Source organism: Hirundo rustica, chromosome 18 (assembly GCF_015227805.2).
Source record: "Hirundo rustica isolate bHirRus1 chromosome 18, bHirRus1.pri.v3, whole genome shotgun sequence".
NCBI lineage: Eukaryota > Metazoa > Chordata > Aves > Passeriformes > Hirundinidae > Hirundo > Hirundo rustica.
Window position 1 is genome coordinate 4,359,899 of NC_053467.1, and position 14,531 is coordinate 4,374,429.

The following is a 14,531-nucleotide window of genomic DNA, read 5'->3' on the forward strand; positions in this document are numbered from 1 at the left end:
CAGCAGGGACTGGATTGTGACACCTTCCTTTTGCCCCCATCCCACGTGTGCCTCTCGGTCCCCATGGCCGAGGGGGTGCTGTGAAGCAGGCCCGGGGCGCCTGCGTCCCCGGGGTGCTCTGGAAGGAGCCCTGAGCACGTTTCCGCTTCGCTAAAATGGCCACGCTCTGATAAGGGCTGTGGTTTCCTCCTGTGAGCGAGCGAGGGAGTGGGGGAGGCCGCAGTTTCGGGCAGAGCTGCAGCCCTGCGCCACACTCAGCGCCCCCCGAGATGGATCCTGCTGGCGAGAGCCCCCCGGGGACCCTCCCCGGCGAGGAGAGCCCCGAGGTAGGCGGCTTGGAGCTCAGGGGGGCTGGGGAGAGTGTTCGGGGTGCGATGGCACCAGGCGGGGTCAGGGTGGCAGTGCCCGGGGGCAGCGCTGGGTGCTGAGGCTGTGAAAGGGGAATGAGAGAAAAGGGACCGAGGCCTGGGTGTGACCGAGAGATGGGGGAACCGTACCCGTGTAAATGGGCACCCCAGGGTGAGCGTGGGCTCAGCTGCGGCTCTGAGCCCCCACTGAGGGTCCCCTCTGAGCCTGGCTACGGCTTCCCAGCACCTCCCGGCCCCTCTGTGCTCTCGCTGCCAGCAGCTCCCCCAAAGCCCTGCTCTAGGCCATCCCAACCCGACCGGCTTCCTCTGGCTCCCGCGTCTGTCCCCGCGTCTGTCCCTGCGTCTGTCCCTGCGTCTGTCCCCGTGTCTGTCCCCATGTCTGTCCCCGTGTGTGTCCCCGTGTGTGTCCCCGTGTGTGTCCCTGTGTCTGTCCCCGCGTCTGTCCCCGTGTCTGTCCCTGTGTCTGTCCCCGTGTCTGTCCCCGTGTGTGTCCCCGTGTCTGTCCCCGTGTGTGTCCCCGTGTGTGTCCCTGTGTGTGTCCCCGTGTCTGTCCCCGCGTCTGTCCCCGTGTGTGTCCCTGTGTGTGTCCCCGTGTCTGTCCCCATGTGTGTCCCCGTGTGTGTCCCCGTGTGTGTCCCCGTGTCTGTCCCCATGTCTGTCCCCATGTGTGTCCCCGTGTGTGTCCCCGTGTGTGTCCCCGTGTCTGTCCCCATGTCTGTCCCCATGTGTGTCCCCGTGTGTGTCCCCGTGTGTGTCCCCGTGTGTGTCCCCGTGTCTGTCCCCATGTCTGTCCCCATGTGTGTCCCCGTGTGTGTCCCCGTGTGTGTCCCCGTGAGATGGGACCCTCAGCTCTGCCCGGTGCTGCTGGGAGCGCGAGGGCACAGTGCCCCATGACTCCAGGGATGGTCTGTCCTGGTGGTGTCCCCCAGCCAGGGACTTGTCCCTGTTGCCTCCCCCACTGCTGCAGCTGCTGGGGTGGGCTGATGCTGCTGGCTGTATCCAGACCTGGATTTGAGCTGGGCTCTTGGCATGAGGATTAGCAGCAGTAAACACGTCCTGGTGGCTCAGCTGAGCTTTAACCAGTCCCGTGTGCGCTTGGGAGCACGGAGCAGATCCTGCAGCTGCCGTGGCCGGGGCAGAATGGAACAGCAGGGAGCTGCCCCCAAAACCAGCAGGGATTCCTCCCCCTGCTCTCCTGTGCTACCCCACTGCTGGGCAAGGAACAGATGCTGCTGTCCTGCTGATAAATAACAGCAGCAGAGAAATAAGGTCCTTTTTCTGTCCCCTCTGCACTTATGACCTTGCAATGATGCAGCACTGACTGTGGTGATGCTGAAAGATTTGGGATGGGGCCATGCCCCCCGTGCCTTGGCACAGGCCAGACAGTGCCAGCAGCAGGAGGTGCATGGAACCTGGGCAGGGGCAGGCTGGGACCCTCCTGAGTGCAACAGGTGCCCCTTTCACAAAGGGCTGCTGAGAGACCAGAGCCCCCAGCAGCCACCAATGGGTACAAGAAGAGATGTGGAGGCAGGTGGGAGAGAAGTAGCTCAAGGGTTAAACTTGCCGGGGCTGGAAGGGTTGAATTCAGTCCAGATGGCTGGGAGATTATGCCAGCCCTAGATTTGCCATAAGTAAATGTTAATGTTCAAGCTCAGGGATGGTTTTTTTTTTTTTTTTTTCTCTTAGGGGTTCCTAAGGTCACTTTGGGACCTGGGCTAACCCACAAGTAGGATGTGTCCATCCATCCATCCATCCATCCATCCATCCATCCATCCATCCATCCATCCATCCATCCCCACCAGCCCTGCATGAGCAGGTGCTGGGACCATGTTCTACAAATGCCCCTCGGCCCAGAAAAGCCCGAACTCATTTCAAAAACTTCTGTTGCATTTTTTGTTGTCACCCTCTTGTACTCCCAGAGGCTCCAGTGCAGGGACCAGTAACAGATGGCACTGGGACACTGGTCCCTTCCCTCTGGTGGTGTCACCGCTTGGATGTAATTCTTGTTTGGAAAGTCAGTGCTGCTCCTGGTCCTCCTTCAAGTGGGGAATGAGCAGTGCACCCTTGCAGCTTTCAGAGATTTGTAGCAGTGCACCAAATCCTGATGGCTTTTGGCATCTTCTTGCCCGCCCTGGAGCTCCTCACGATGCTCTGGCCCCCTGCCTGTCCCTCAGCTGCTTTGCTCTCCAGCCTGGTGCTGCTGGAGTGAGTGGCTCTGGGGGGTGAGAGGTGGGTGGTTGGTTTTTAAAGCCTCCCTGGGGGTCACCCCAAGCTGCTGTTGCCACCCTCACAGCCCCCTCCTCAATTAATGGGGCTTGGGGGTGAAGCCCCCCGTGCTGCCCTGCTGGTGGGTGATGGGGGACACTGTCCCTCGGCCGTGGGGTGTCTGTGGGGTGTCACAGCATCCTTTGGGACATCCCACCCTCATGTGCTCTGGGTGATGCCACCCCATCCTGGCTGCCCTGCCCTGTCCGGCCACGACTTCCTCCTCAAACCACGCTCTTGATGGGAAACCTCTCTGCTCCTCTTCCCTCCCCAGATGGATCTGTCCCACCGCTTCTCCAAGGAAGAGGTACGAGTGTGGCCTCACCGTGGTCTCCCTTGGTGGCACTGGAGGGGATGGCACTGCTGCTCCTGGAGCTGCTCCCCAGGGACAGCCGGCGGTGGGCGGGCAGGGCTGGAGGCAGGGGGTGGCAGCGCCTGGCAGGGAGCCCGGGGAGCGGTGGGGAGGAAATCCTGCTGGTCCTGGGGGATGGACGGAGCACGTCCCTGCCGGCTGTGCCCGGTGAGGTGTCAGCACTGTCCCCCACAGCTGGCCCTGCTCTACGAGGAGGTTCTCTACACCATCCGGCACCGCCTGGGCAAGCCCGAGCAGCAGCACGTCGGGGATTCCCAGGAGCTCTACTCCTACGTGCAGAAGGTGCGTCCCCTCCTGACAGGGTCCCCAAAACCCGTCCCCTGGCACGTCCATCCCCCAGCTACACGGGATTGTAGGGGTCTGTTATGCCTCAAGCTCGCTCTGGGAGTTTTTAAAGGGGCTTTGATTTACTCTGGTGGTTCACAGGAGACCGCAAAATCCTCAGGAGGCTGAATAACAAACTTTTACTTGCAAACTTGAGAATATCAGTGTTGAATAAAGTTGGGCTTTCTGTGTGCCAGGGGCTTAGCCTGGACCAGAGGCTCCAGGGGTCAGGATGTGGAAGTGCCCCATCCCTCCCCTGCAGAACTTGCTCCCAGCGCACACAATTTCTCTCTGGCTGTTTGGAGCCAGTTGTCATTCCTCTGCCCCCGCACAGGAACACTCAGAGGGAGATTTTAACAAGCACCATGAAAGATGTAGCAGCAGCACCCAGCTAGAGGGCTGGGAGCATCCTGTGGCTGGGAAATATTAACCCTGGGGAGAAGTGGTTATTTTAGACTGGGGATGGTGGGAGGAAGGCTCTCCCTGAAGACCTTCCAGCTGGTCCCCAGCCTTCCTGCTGGGCTCTGCCACCCTCCTTTCCCTATGGGCTGCAGCTGGCTCCCAGGGAGCAGAGGGAAGCCCCTGGCTGCTCTCCAGCCCCTGTTAACAGGGCAGCATCTAGCACCAGCCCCAATATCCACACAGGCTTTTGGCATGGACGCGGAGGAGCACAGAGTCATCATGCAGCAGGTCATGCAGCTGGAGGTACGGTGTCCCCAGTATGCAGCTGGGGTGCTGTGGGGGGGCTGCAGGGCCTCTGAGCCCCTGTGACTGGGATTTGGGGTGCCCCGGGGTTGTCACTGCTTGGGTGGGAGCTGATGGCAGGGTCTGGGTCCAGCCCCATCGTTCCTTGCGGGGTTGATCCTTCCTCACGGGGTTGGTGACCCCTCACATAAGCAGCTGTTTTTTCATTTTTCCAGAGCCCCATTTATTGCCTGAAAGCCACTGTGAAGGAAGCCAAGGGAATTTTGGGTAAAGATGTCAGCGGTAAGTGAAGATGGGTGAGTGTTCCGTGGGAGGAGGGGCAGCTGCTGCTCCCGAGCGGAATTCCACATCTCCACCCTCGCAGGGCTCAGTGACCCGTACTGCCTGCTGGGCATCGATGCCAGGAGCCAGGAACCAGCCCACCCCGACCACAAGAAGAGGATGAAGGCTGTGGTCAAAGACCTCATCCCCGAAGACCAAATCCATCGCACCCAAGTCCTAAACCAGACCCTGAGCCCAGTGTGGAACGAGACGTTCATCCTGTAATCCACCCCCGCCCTCGGCTCTGCTCCCTGGGGGATGCGGGGTGCGCCCGGGGCTCTCGCTGCGGGTGGGTGCTCACCGCTCCTGTGTCACTCCAGTAACAACATCCCCTGGTGCCTTGCAGGGAGTTTAAGGACGTGGAGACGGCCAGCTTCCACCTGGACATGTGGTGAGTGGCAGCGCCCCAGAGACCCAGCACCCTGCCCGCAGGGGGTTCTGCCTCCTGCGATTCATCACGAAACTTTACAAAGGCCCAGACGCCAGCTGGGAACCCCTTTCCCCGTCACTTTCTGTGGAGCACTGACATGACCCGTGCCAGCAGAGAATGCCCAGGCTGGCTGTGCCCAGGCAGGGCTGGTCCTAAGCCCTGGTTGTATTTATGGACAGAAGCCGCGTGCTCGCAGATTTGGGCTGGGGTTGGGGGGGGCCTCAGTCCTGACACTTCCCCTGCTCCCGTACTTTCCCTTCTCCACCGCCGTTGCAACCCCCTGCTCTGGTTTTCCATCACCGGGATTTCCCCCTTTCCCCCCGTGGGTTTTGCCTCCCGCCCTCGCAGGGACTCGGACGTGGTGGAGTCGATGCGGCACAAGCTGGGGGAGCTGACGGATCTCCACGGCCTCAAAAGGTTGGTGCTGGTGAAGTCCCAAAGCTGCTGAGGAAAGAGGGGGTGGAAAACGCTTGTTTGTGTGGTGGATTTTAAAAATCGCCCTTGGACGGAGGGAGAGAGGGGGCAGGTCTGTGTCACCCTTCTCCGCCCCGAACACGGCCGGGTCACAGCTGCAGGTCACCTTCCCACCCCTCCGTCCTTCGTGCCTTTCAGGATCTTCAAAGACGCTCGCAAAGACAAAGGGCAGGACGATTTCCTGGGGAACGTGGTCGTTCGCCTGAAGGTGAGTCCCCTCCTCCAAGGGATTCCCCCGGTGCCAGTTAAACCTCCCGGGATCCGGGCAAGATCCCAGCCCTGGGGCAGCACCCGGCACACCCAGGATCCCGTCTCAGAGGCACAAACTGACGTCGGGTCCCTCGCTGTGCCACAGTCATTCCAACTCGGTCACTGCACATCCTGTGTTTTTGATGCAATACAAACCTTCCTGCCCCGTGAACGCAGGGGGATGAAGATCCCTGGTCTCTGAATGAGATCCTTCTCCCGGGAAGGCTGCCCAGGGTTTCCCCCTTGTCCCCCTGTGCCTGCAGGACCTGCACTGCTGGGATGACCAGTGGTACCAGCTGGAGCCACGGACAGAGACGTACCCGGAGCGGGGACACTGTCACCTGCAGTTCCTACTGACTCACAAGAAGGTGGGACGGGAGGTGGGATTGGGGTCCTTTCCCATTGCCTTGGCAGGATGGGACAGCTGCCTGTCCCTTGGGGCTCGTCTGGGGGTCCCAGGGGCAGAGGTGCCAGCAATCCAGGGTCTGCAGGTGCTGGACCCTCCCCTGAGCTCTGTGCCAGCGCCAGGACCCTGCTCGTGGTGCACCTGTACCCCTTGGCTCTTCAGCCCCGCTTTTTGTGTCCTGTGTCCCCACTGTGACAGCGTCCTGCGTGTCCAGGCGGGTGATGGTTCTCTCTGCCTCGTCTCTTTCCAGAGAGCCACCACGAGCAGCCGGACACAGCCGAGCTACACCGTCCACCGCCACCTCCTGCAGCAGCTGGTGTCCCATGAGATCCTCCAGCACCAGGTGCCATCAGGGCTGCCACCAGCACCAGGAGCAGCCCTCCAGCAGCTGGGCTGGGGGAAGGCTTCCTGTGCAGCCCACACCCCAGCACATTGTGAGATGGGAATGAGGGTCAGGATGATGCCTGGCATCGTCCCAGGGCTCCCACTCCTGCAAATACAGCCCCCCTGTGGTGCCTGTCCCCCTCCTCGCTCATCCTGTCTTGCTCCAGGACTCATTCCCCCCCTTTCCCTCCCGGCAGGCCGGCAGCACCTCCTGGGACGGGGAGCTGAGCAGCCACGCCAGCACCGTGCTGTACCTGCACGCCACGCAGAAGGACCTCTCTGACTTCCACCAGGACATGGCGTGAGTGCCCCACACCCAGGGCGCCCCAGAGCAGCCCTTGGGGGCCTTCCTGGGACCCTCTGACCACAGCTGGTGTGTCCCATGAGCTCAGGGGTTGCCCCCAGGACACCTGGGGGGCACCCCTGTGACCCCCGCTGTGGCTGTGGCTGGCTCCTGGGTGCCCCGCAGCCCCCGGGGGCTCAGCCCGGCCCTCCCTCCTCCCCAGGCAGTGGCTGGCCTACAGCAAGCTCTACCAGAGCCTGGAGTTCAACAGCAGCTGCCTCCTCCACCAGATCACCAGCATCGAGTACCGCTGGGTGCAGGAGCGCCTGAGGCCGGAGCAGGTGAGGGGGCTCCAGCGCCGTGCGTGGGGCAGGGATCGGGGAGAGGCACCCAGCCTGAGCCTTCCTCCCTGGAGGCCCTGGGGCTGTTTCACCCCCTCCGTGTTCCAGGAACTGCAGGAGATTGTGGGGTAGAGGGTGCCAGGGTGCCTGGAGGGCATTTCCCAGCGGTTTGTTCTCCCTCTCTGCGCAGACCCCCTTACCCTCTGCACTGACATCCCCCATCCCTGCCATCAGGTCAATCACAACCCCCTGCAAAACTTAAACGTGACCCAATTTCTGCTTCTCCCAGCCTGTTTTCCCAGAGCATCCCTGCACCCTGCTGAGATTTTCCATGCATAGCAATGAGGTTTAAGCAAAAAGCTCAGTTCAGTCCCTCCAGGGAGAAGTTACCAGAGACATCAGAGGGTTTTTTCCCATCCCTGGAGCAGGCTGGAAAGGAATGGGAGCACCAGCTCCCTCCGCTGTGGTGCTGTGGTCCTGCCAGCACCTGCCTGGCACTGAGGACAGTGCATGTTTCCTTTTTCTCCCCAGAAAGCAGAGCTGGCCGAGTCCTTCCAGTCCTTGCTGACCTACGGGCTCTCCCTCATCCGTAGGTTCCGCATCATTTTCCCCCTCTCTGTCCCGAGGTCCACGGAGAGGCTCCAGTCCCTGCTGCGGTGAGTTGCTCACCGGTGCCAGCTGCGTCTGGGCTCCTGTGCCTTGGCCAAAATGTCACTGTGAGCCCTTCCTCCCCGGTCTAGGCTGCTGTGACACTTGTCCTGTCTCATCCCTCATCCTGGGCTCCCTGTGGGGAATCTTCCTGGGAGGGGAAGGTTGTTTGGGCAGGGTCTCTGAGGGGAGGGATGTTTGTTTCTGATAGAAGGTGCTGGCTTTCACTCGAGGTCCTCACTTTGCAGGGTCCTCGTCCAGATGTGCAAAACCAAAGCTTTCCATGAGCTGTGCACGCCCAACCCTGACCTCCCCCAGATGGTCTCCACAGCTCTGAAGGTACTGGGGCTCTCACCCACCACCAGCCCCTGCAGAGTGGGACCCTGTGGGTCTCCCTTTCCTTCCATCCCCTGCCCAATGCCCACACCTCAGCAAATCCACACGGACCACCATGGCATGGGAAATACCCACCCCTCTTCAACCTGCTGGTACCAGCCCGTGTTTCCCACCACCCATCCCCTCACCCAGGGGACAGGGAGAGTGAAGGGGTGACAGAGCTGGCTTGGCTCCTCCTGCTTCCCTGCCATCCCACCAGGACTCCTCTCTTGCAGTCAGGCACAACGGAGTGGTTTCACATGCAGAAGCAGCACCTCAAGCCCATGGTGAAGGTCAGTTCCCATCTCTGTCCCTCCAGCATGATAAAGTCACCTCAAAATGTCTGAGCACCCAAAATAAACTGTTCTTTCCTTGGCAGAGCATAGAAGAGAATAGCAAAGCTTTGTCCAAGCTCCTCCTGGAGGTGATAGAAGATCTCAAGCAGTGCCAAAAGATCTGGAATAAATTGTTCAGCACGTAGGTTTCAGTGCTTGATCTCATCCCCGTCCACCTTCCCTGGGACCAAGAGTGACAGGGCACTTGGGCTCCACAGGTGGGATCTTTGGTCCCATCTGTGCCCTTCAGAGCAGCGCTGTCATCACCCAGGACATGGCCTGGCAGGGTTTGGCTTTGCTGGGCTGGAGTTGGCAGGTTCCTGATTCCATGTTTCTCTCTTGCAGCAACCTGAAGCTGAATATCTTCTCCATTGCCTACCTGGAGCTGGAGAGCCTGGTGAGCAAGCCTGGGCTGCTCTGCCCTCGGGGAACTAAGGTCTAAAGCCAGGCTGAGGATTTTGGCCACCCTGAGGTGCCAACGGCTTGCTGCAGGCCTGGGAGGGGAGCAAGAGAAACTCCCCCTTTCTCCCTGTGTGACTGTGGGGACTATTTGACCCAGCAAATCTCCTGAAATGCCACCCAAAAGGAAGAGGAGCCCCCTGAGCTGACCCTCCCTCCAGAAGGAGCCCTCCTGGCCGGACCTCACTGTGTCCCCCCTGCCCTTGCTGCCATCCAGGTCGCAGAGCATGTCCAGGAGCAGCTGCACAAGGTTGACAGCAGCATGTCCAAACCCACGGCCGAGAGCCTCTTTGATCTCTACAGGAAACTGCAGGAGCTCTATCAGATGAAGGAGTCCCTCCCAAGCAGGTATCCAGCCCTGAGAGGTGCCAAAGGGAGGGATTGAGCAGTTAACTGAGAGGATCTCTGCATCCTTCCCACTCGCCTACATCACTAACTGCACTCCAGGCAGAGCAGGCTGCGGGCGTCTGGTGTCAATGGGAGCATCCCCAGGAGGGTTTTGGGCTCATCTCTGGGTGGGTTTGGTGTGAGAGCAGGGGGTCATGGTCCCGTGCTGCTGCTGTGCTGTTGGAGAAGCTGCTGCCTTCATCCATAGGGATGGACCTCTGGCTCTGAGCAATTTCCACCAGTGGTTCGAGGAAGCGTTGCCCCTGTGGCTGCAGAAGGCCTACACCACCACGCTGGAGAGGGCTCAGAGAGCCGTCCAGATGGACCAGGTAACGTGGGGAGGAGAAAGCTCCCTCCTCCCCGTGGGGACACTCCAGCTGTCCTCCATGCCTTGCTGCTGTGCCTGGCTCACAGCACTGAGACCACCACACGGGTGCCTCTGGCAGTCCAGGAGCAGCCTGGTTCCTCTCCCAAACGAAGTACTTGGTCCCCTGGGCCGGTTGATCCCACCCACCCTGGCTTCACACAATGTCCCTGTGTCCCTTCCCTCACCTCCCTGGCAGCCCACGTGATCTGAGGACGCAGCATTTGGGCCGTGCTGTGAGAATCCCCTTTGCTTCCAGCCTCTCTGAAGAGGGGAGGGCAGGCAGCCATGGGGCCACAGGCTGCTCTTCAGTGGGGTCCAGCAACACTGGATGGGTGCATGGAGTGAAACAGGGAGCTCGTGCTGCTCCATCCACCCTCATCTCCTCCACTCCCCGAATGTGCGATGACATTGGGATATAGGCAGTCGATGGTGGGCCAGAGAGCCCCAAAGTGAAGGAGCAGCTCTGCTCTCGGGAATGGCATCTCTCTGTACAAGCTCTGTTTGCCTTCTCTGCCCCTCAGCTGAAGCCTTGCGGGTATCACAAGCACAGCACATCCAGTGTTGACCTGTCCACCTGCTACGCCCAGATCGTGACGACCTGGCAGCAGCTCAACTGGCCAGACCCTGAGAAAGCCTTCATGATCATGGTCAATCTCCTGGAGGTTTGTACACCTGGGCATCAGCACCTGGAGTTTCCTCCTCCTGCTTTTGGGGATGTGTCTCCATGAAGGAGCCAGTACCCCCAGGGATGTGGCTCCCTGAGCCCACGGTGGTCCGCGTGTTGCCTGGTTCAGTCCCGTTGGTTTCATCTCTGTCCTGCAGGACATGTGCAAGATCTCCCTGATGTACTGCAAGCTTATCAAGGACAGGGCTGAGGCTCTGTCCCTGAGCGAGCAGAACGAGGGCGAGGCGGCCAACAAGGTTGGTATTGGAAGCTGTCCTGCTTGCTCCAGGAAAGGCAGGATTTGGCCCTGGTTTATGGACAAAGAGGGAGCTGAGCTGCTGAGAACCCAGCTGACATCCCCAGCTTGGGTTCCACAGGGAGCAATTGGCCATCACAAGCCATAATCCTGGAATATCAGCAGGAAAATGATGTGAGCAGGGGGAACAGGATGGGGATGGGGACACAGGTGAGGATGAAAATGAGAATTGAGATGGGTATGGAGATGGGATTGGGAATAATGATGGAGATTGCATTGGGGAGGGGAATATGGGGTGCTCCAGGGTGTATGGACTCTGAAGCAGACCCACCTCCCCCAGCTCTGCGTCGTGGTGAACAACATCAAGCAGCTCCGGCTGCTGATGCTGAAGCTGCCGTCCCAGCTGGACTGGGCCCAGCTGGAGCAGCGCATGAGGGGCATCATTGACCCACAGCAGATCCAGAACGCGCTGCACAACCAGCTCGACAGCACCGTGGCCTGCCTGGACCACGAGGTCCGAGATGTGGTGAAAGCCCTGGCTACCAAGGTGACCACCTGCCACTGATGCCCCCTTGGCCCTCACCTGGCCCAGAGCAGCTTCACACGAGGTGTCCTGAAGCCCATAATGCTCCTGGGATGGAGACAAGGTGGAGCTGGGCATGGGGAGGCTGGTGCAGAGGGCGGAGTCCAAGTCTCTTCCTGCGTTTCTCCCTGGCAGCTGGAAAAGGGCATTGCCAGACACATCCAGGAGCTGTCATCTTCCAGTGACACCCAGAAGCCTGAGGATGTAAGTATCTGATCCAGCCCCTTCTGGACCATCTTCTTTGGGCAGCCACGGATAGCCTTTGCTTGCTTGGTGGGTGCCTCTGTCACCCTCCATCACTGCTCCCTGCCCACGCCTGGGGCACAGGACACATCAGTGATGGGGCCCAGACATCCACAGGCTTCACTTGATGCCCATGTCAGCAGCAGGACCACAGCAGGCACAGCGTGCCTGTGTTCTGTGGGAAGGAGCCCCCCTGGGATCCTCCCCATCCTGCTCTGCCCTGCTGGATACGCCCCCCTGCCCTCCCCACTGCCCCCCTCCTCTCTCTGCAGTCCATCATCCCGCTCATGAAGTTCCTGGAGTCGGAGCTGCAGTACCTCAACGAGCATCTGGTCCAGGAGAACTTCAAAAGGTGACCAGGGCACTTGGGATGCGCTGTGGCAGAGGCCACCAGCGTCACCATCCCTTGGGCAGGAGCAACCCCTCGGCTCCATGGGGCTTTGGGGCCATCACACTTCAGGGCTGGCAGGATGAGGCACTTCCTTCTGGGGCTTTGCAAAGCCCTTCAGCTGAAGACCATCCCCGGCCCAGCCCCTGGATCCTGCTCACAGCCTCCCTTTCCCCTGCAGCCTCCTGTCTCTCCTGTGGCACCACACCCTGTCCGTGCTCGCAGCAGCACGGGGGCCGCAGGTGCCCTCGGTCCAGCACTGCCAGAGGCTGTTCTGTGCCCTGAAGGTACCAAGGGGAAGCAGGGGGTCCCTGGCAAGGACAGGGGTTTGGCTGGTGGCTGACAGCATCCTTGTCCCCAGAGCCTGGAGCTGTGCTTCCACGCCGAGGGCTGCGGGCTGCCTCTGGACACCCTGCACTGTGCAGCCTTCCAGGTATGGAGATGGGGAGTCCCCGTGGGTTCCTTTGGGAGGAAGGGATGCCAGGGAGGACATCCCTGGGCTGTAGACCTGTCCATGTGCTTGACCATCACCTCTTACCCTCCCCACAGACGCTGGAGTCTCACCTGGCTCTCTGCTCCGCCACCAGCCGCAAACTCATCCAGAAGTACTTCAGCAACAGGATCCAGCAGCAGGTAGGAGTCCCGATGGTGCCCCCAGCCCCTTCCCACATCCCACCCTTGCTCACAGGCCCTGCCTGTGGGAATGTGGAATTTCCCCACCACCCTCCCAGTCCTGGGGCCGATGGGGCAGGTTTTGCCACAGCGTTGAGCAGGAAGGGGCTCAATGCGTCGCAGACGATTCCAGCACACCCTGGTACCCCAAAATTCCTGCTGAGCCTCTGCCGCAGCCTGTGCATCCCCTCCATGATGGGGATGAAGGACAGCATCCTTATCCTTGTACCCCACTGCTCAGCTGGACACCAGCTCAGAGAAGTACGGGGCCGTGACCATCAAAGCTCTGTACCGGCCCTCGGAGCAGAAACTCCGCGTGGAAGTGCTCAACGCCACCAACCTCATCCCGCTGGACTCCAACGGTGGGTATGGGTGGGCAGGGCAGCCACACCGCCCCAGGGTGCCCTGTCCTTGGTCCCGGCGTGCCCCGGTCAGGAGAGATGCTGGCAATGCTCGGACTCGCTCTTGATTTGCGTTTTTATCCAAGGAGGTGGATTTGGGGGAAAAGGGGGGTTACCGCTCTGGTTCTGGGGGTTTCCATGGGATGTGGCAGGCAGGACCGCGCGGGACACAGTGCCCACATCCCGCTGTTTGTGGCACAAGCCGGTGGGCAGGGCGGGTGGCTTTTCTCCATCATGCAAAGCAGTCGCAGATAAAAAAATACGCCGGGGTGAGCAGTGACCTCCTCCCGTTCCGGCTGTCGTTTGGGGAGCTCTCCAGGAGAGGTCACTCCTCCTTGCAGCCACCCCCGGCCGATCGCTGTGCGGGCAGGGTTTGGGGTGTTCCCGCACCCTCCAGGAGCCCGGCCTGGGCTGGGGGTTGTGGTGAGGCCGCCCTGACCCATCCCTGCAGCCGCCCCAGCGTGTCCAAGCCCCTCGGTTGGGTTCATTGCGGGGCAGAGGGGCCGGGGGAGGGGGCTGATGTCTGCACCCCACCAGGCTCCAGCGACCCCTTCGTGCAGCTCACCCTGGAGCCCCGGCACGAGTTCCCCGAGGTGGTGGCCCGGACCACCCAGTGCAAGAGGAACGAGCTGCACCCCCTCTTCGACGAAGCCTTCGACTTGTACGTAGGGGCTGACACCCACCGGGCCCCCCCCAGTCCCCGCAGCCCCTCGGGCTTCAACAGAGCCTCTGCCAGGGGGCTGCTGCTCCGGGAACTGGCTGTGTGCAGGGGTTTCGCCCCCTGCACCCCAGTGGGGTCCCCCAAACACCCGGGAGGGTGCTGGGCTGTGTTGGGGCCTGAGCTTTGAGGGGTTTGGGTCAGCGTGGGGCTGAGGCTTCCCGTGGAGCAGGGACCGAGGGGTGGGTGCGATGATCCCCTGCCTCCCGTGCCCCTGCAGCTTGATCCCCTCGGAGAAGTGCCGGCAGGAGGGGGCCTGTCTGCTGCTCACCGTGTTTGACTACGACGTGCTGGGGGCCAACGACTTGGAGGGCGAAGCTTTCTTCCCCCTGTGCCACCTGCCCGGCCTCGACACCGAGGAGGACGAGGCTGACATGGGACGGGTGCCCCAGACCCGGCTCCCCCTCACCCACCCCAAGCCCACGGGTACGTGGTGCCAGCTGAGCCCCTGCAGAGCGGGGAGGGGGCTGTGGGGAGCATCTCCCACCATCACTCCCCTCTTCTCTGGCAGACGACATCCTGCAGCTGCTGGAGTCCAGGAAAAGGGACAAAGAAGCTCAGGCCTTCGTTAAGCTCCGCAAGCAACGAGCCAAGCAGTCCAAGGAGACAGAGTGAGGGAGGGGCAGGAAGATGGCCCTGAAAGGAGGGGTCCGGCCAGCAGGAGCCCAGGACTTTCGCGGTGTTGGAGCCAGAACCATCTGCAGGGAGTGTGGGGACAGAGGGGTCCCTGTGCCTGCCCCACCACAGCACCCAGCTCACCCCCACCTTCGGGCAGCGGCGCTCCCATGGGGCAGGGAGGGTGGGCAGGTGGATTTGAGGGGATTTCTTTGCCTGCCTGGACTAGTAACACTACACGAGAGATGTGAAAGTGTGGCTGTCCCTGTCCATCCCTCTGGAGCTTGATCACTGCCAGTGCTGCATCTCCTGGCCGTGTCCCCAACCCTCCTGTCTGCAACATGATCCAGGCTGGGGACAGCCACGGCCCAAACCTGCCTTCATTTTATTTTTCTTTTTAATTTTTAAATTTCTTTTCCCCCTGATTTTCTTGTGATAAGCCTCTTATTTTAAATGAAAAGCCACAAAGCTGATGCGTGGGCTGTGTGCTTTGGGGC

The 14,531-nt window shown here is 60.9% G+C and overlaps 1 protein-coding gene across 1 annotated transcript; it reads left to right on the forward strand.

Annotated features, from left to right (window-relative positions):
* Positions 1-269: 269 nt before the first annotated feature.
* On the forward strand, positions 270-14,168 carry UNC13D (unc-13 homolog D). Its single transcript, XM_040081729.1, has 32 exons — positions 270-326; positions 2,908-2,940; positions 3,181-3,288; positions 3,976-4,035; positions 4,251-4,317; positions 4,400-4,577; positions 4,703-4,747; positions 5,135-5,203; positions 5,399-5,468; positions 5,773-5,877; positions 6,166-6,258; positions 6,497-6,600; positions 6,806-6,923; positions 7,455-7,579; positions 7,820-7,910; positions 8,183-8,239; positions 8,326-8,423; positions 8,627-8,678; positions 8,958-9,088; positions 9,336-9,456; positions 10,016-10,156; positions 10,317-10,415; positions 10,755-10,961; positions 11,133-11,201; positions 11,513-11,592; positions 11,810-11,915; positions 11,990-12,061; positions 12,178-12,261; positions 12,542-12,662; positions 13,239-13,362; positions 13,640-13,845; positions 13,931-14,168. The coding sequence occupies exons 1-32, from the start codon at positions 270-272 to the stop codon at positions 14,032-14,034; spliced, it is 3,195 nt and encodes a 1,064-aa protein (XP_039937663.1). The 3' UTR covers positions 14,035-14,168.
* Positions 14,169-14,531: the final 363 nt, after the last annotated feature.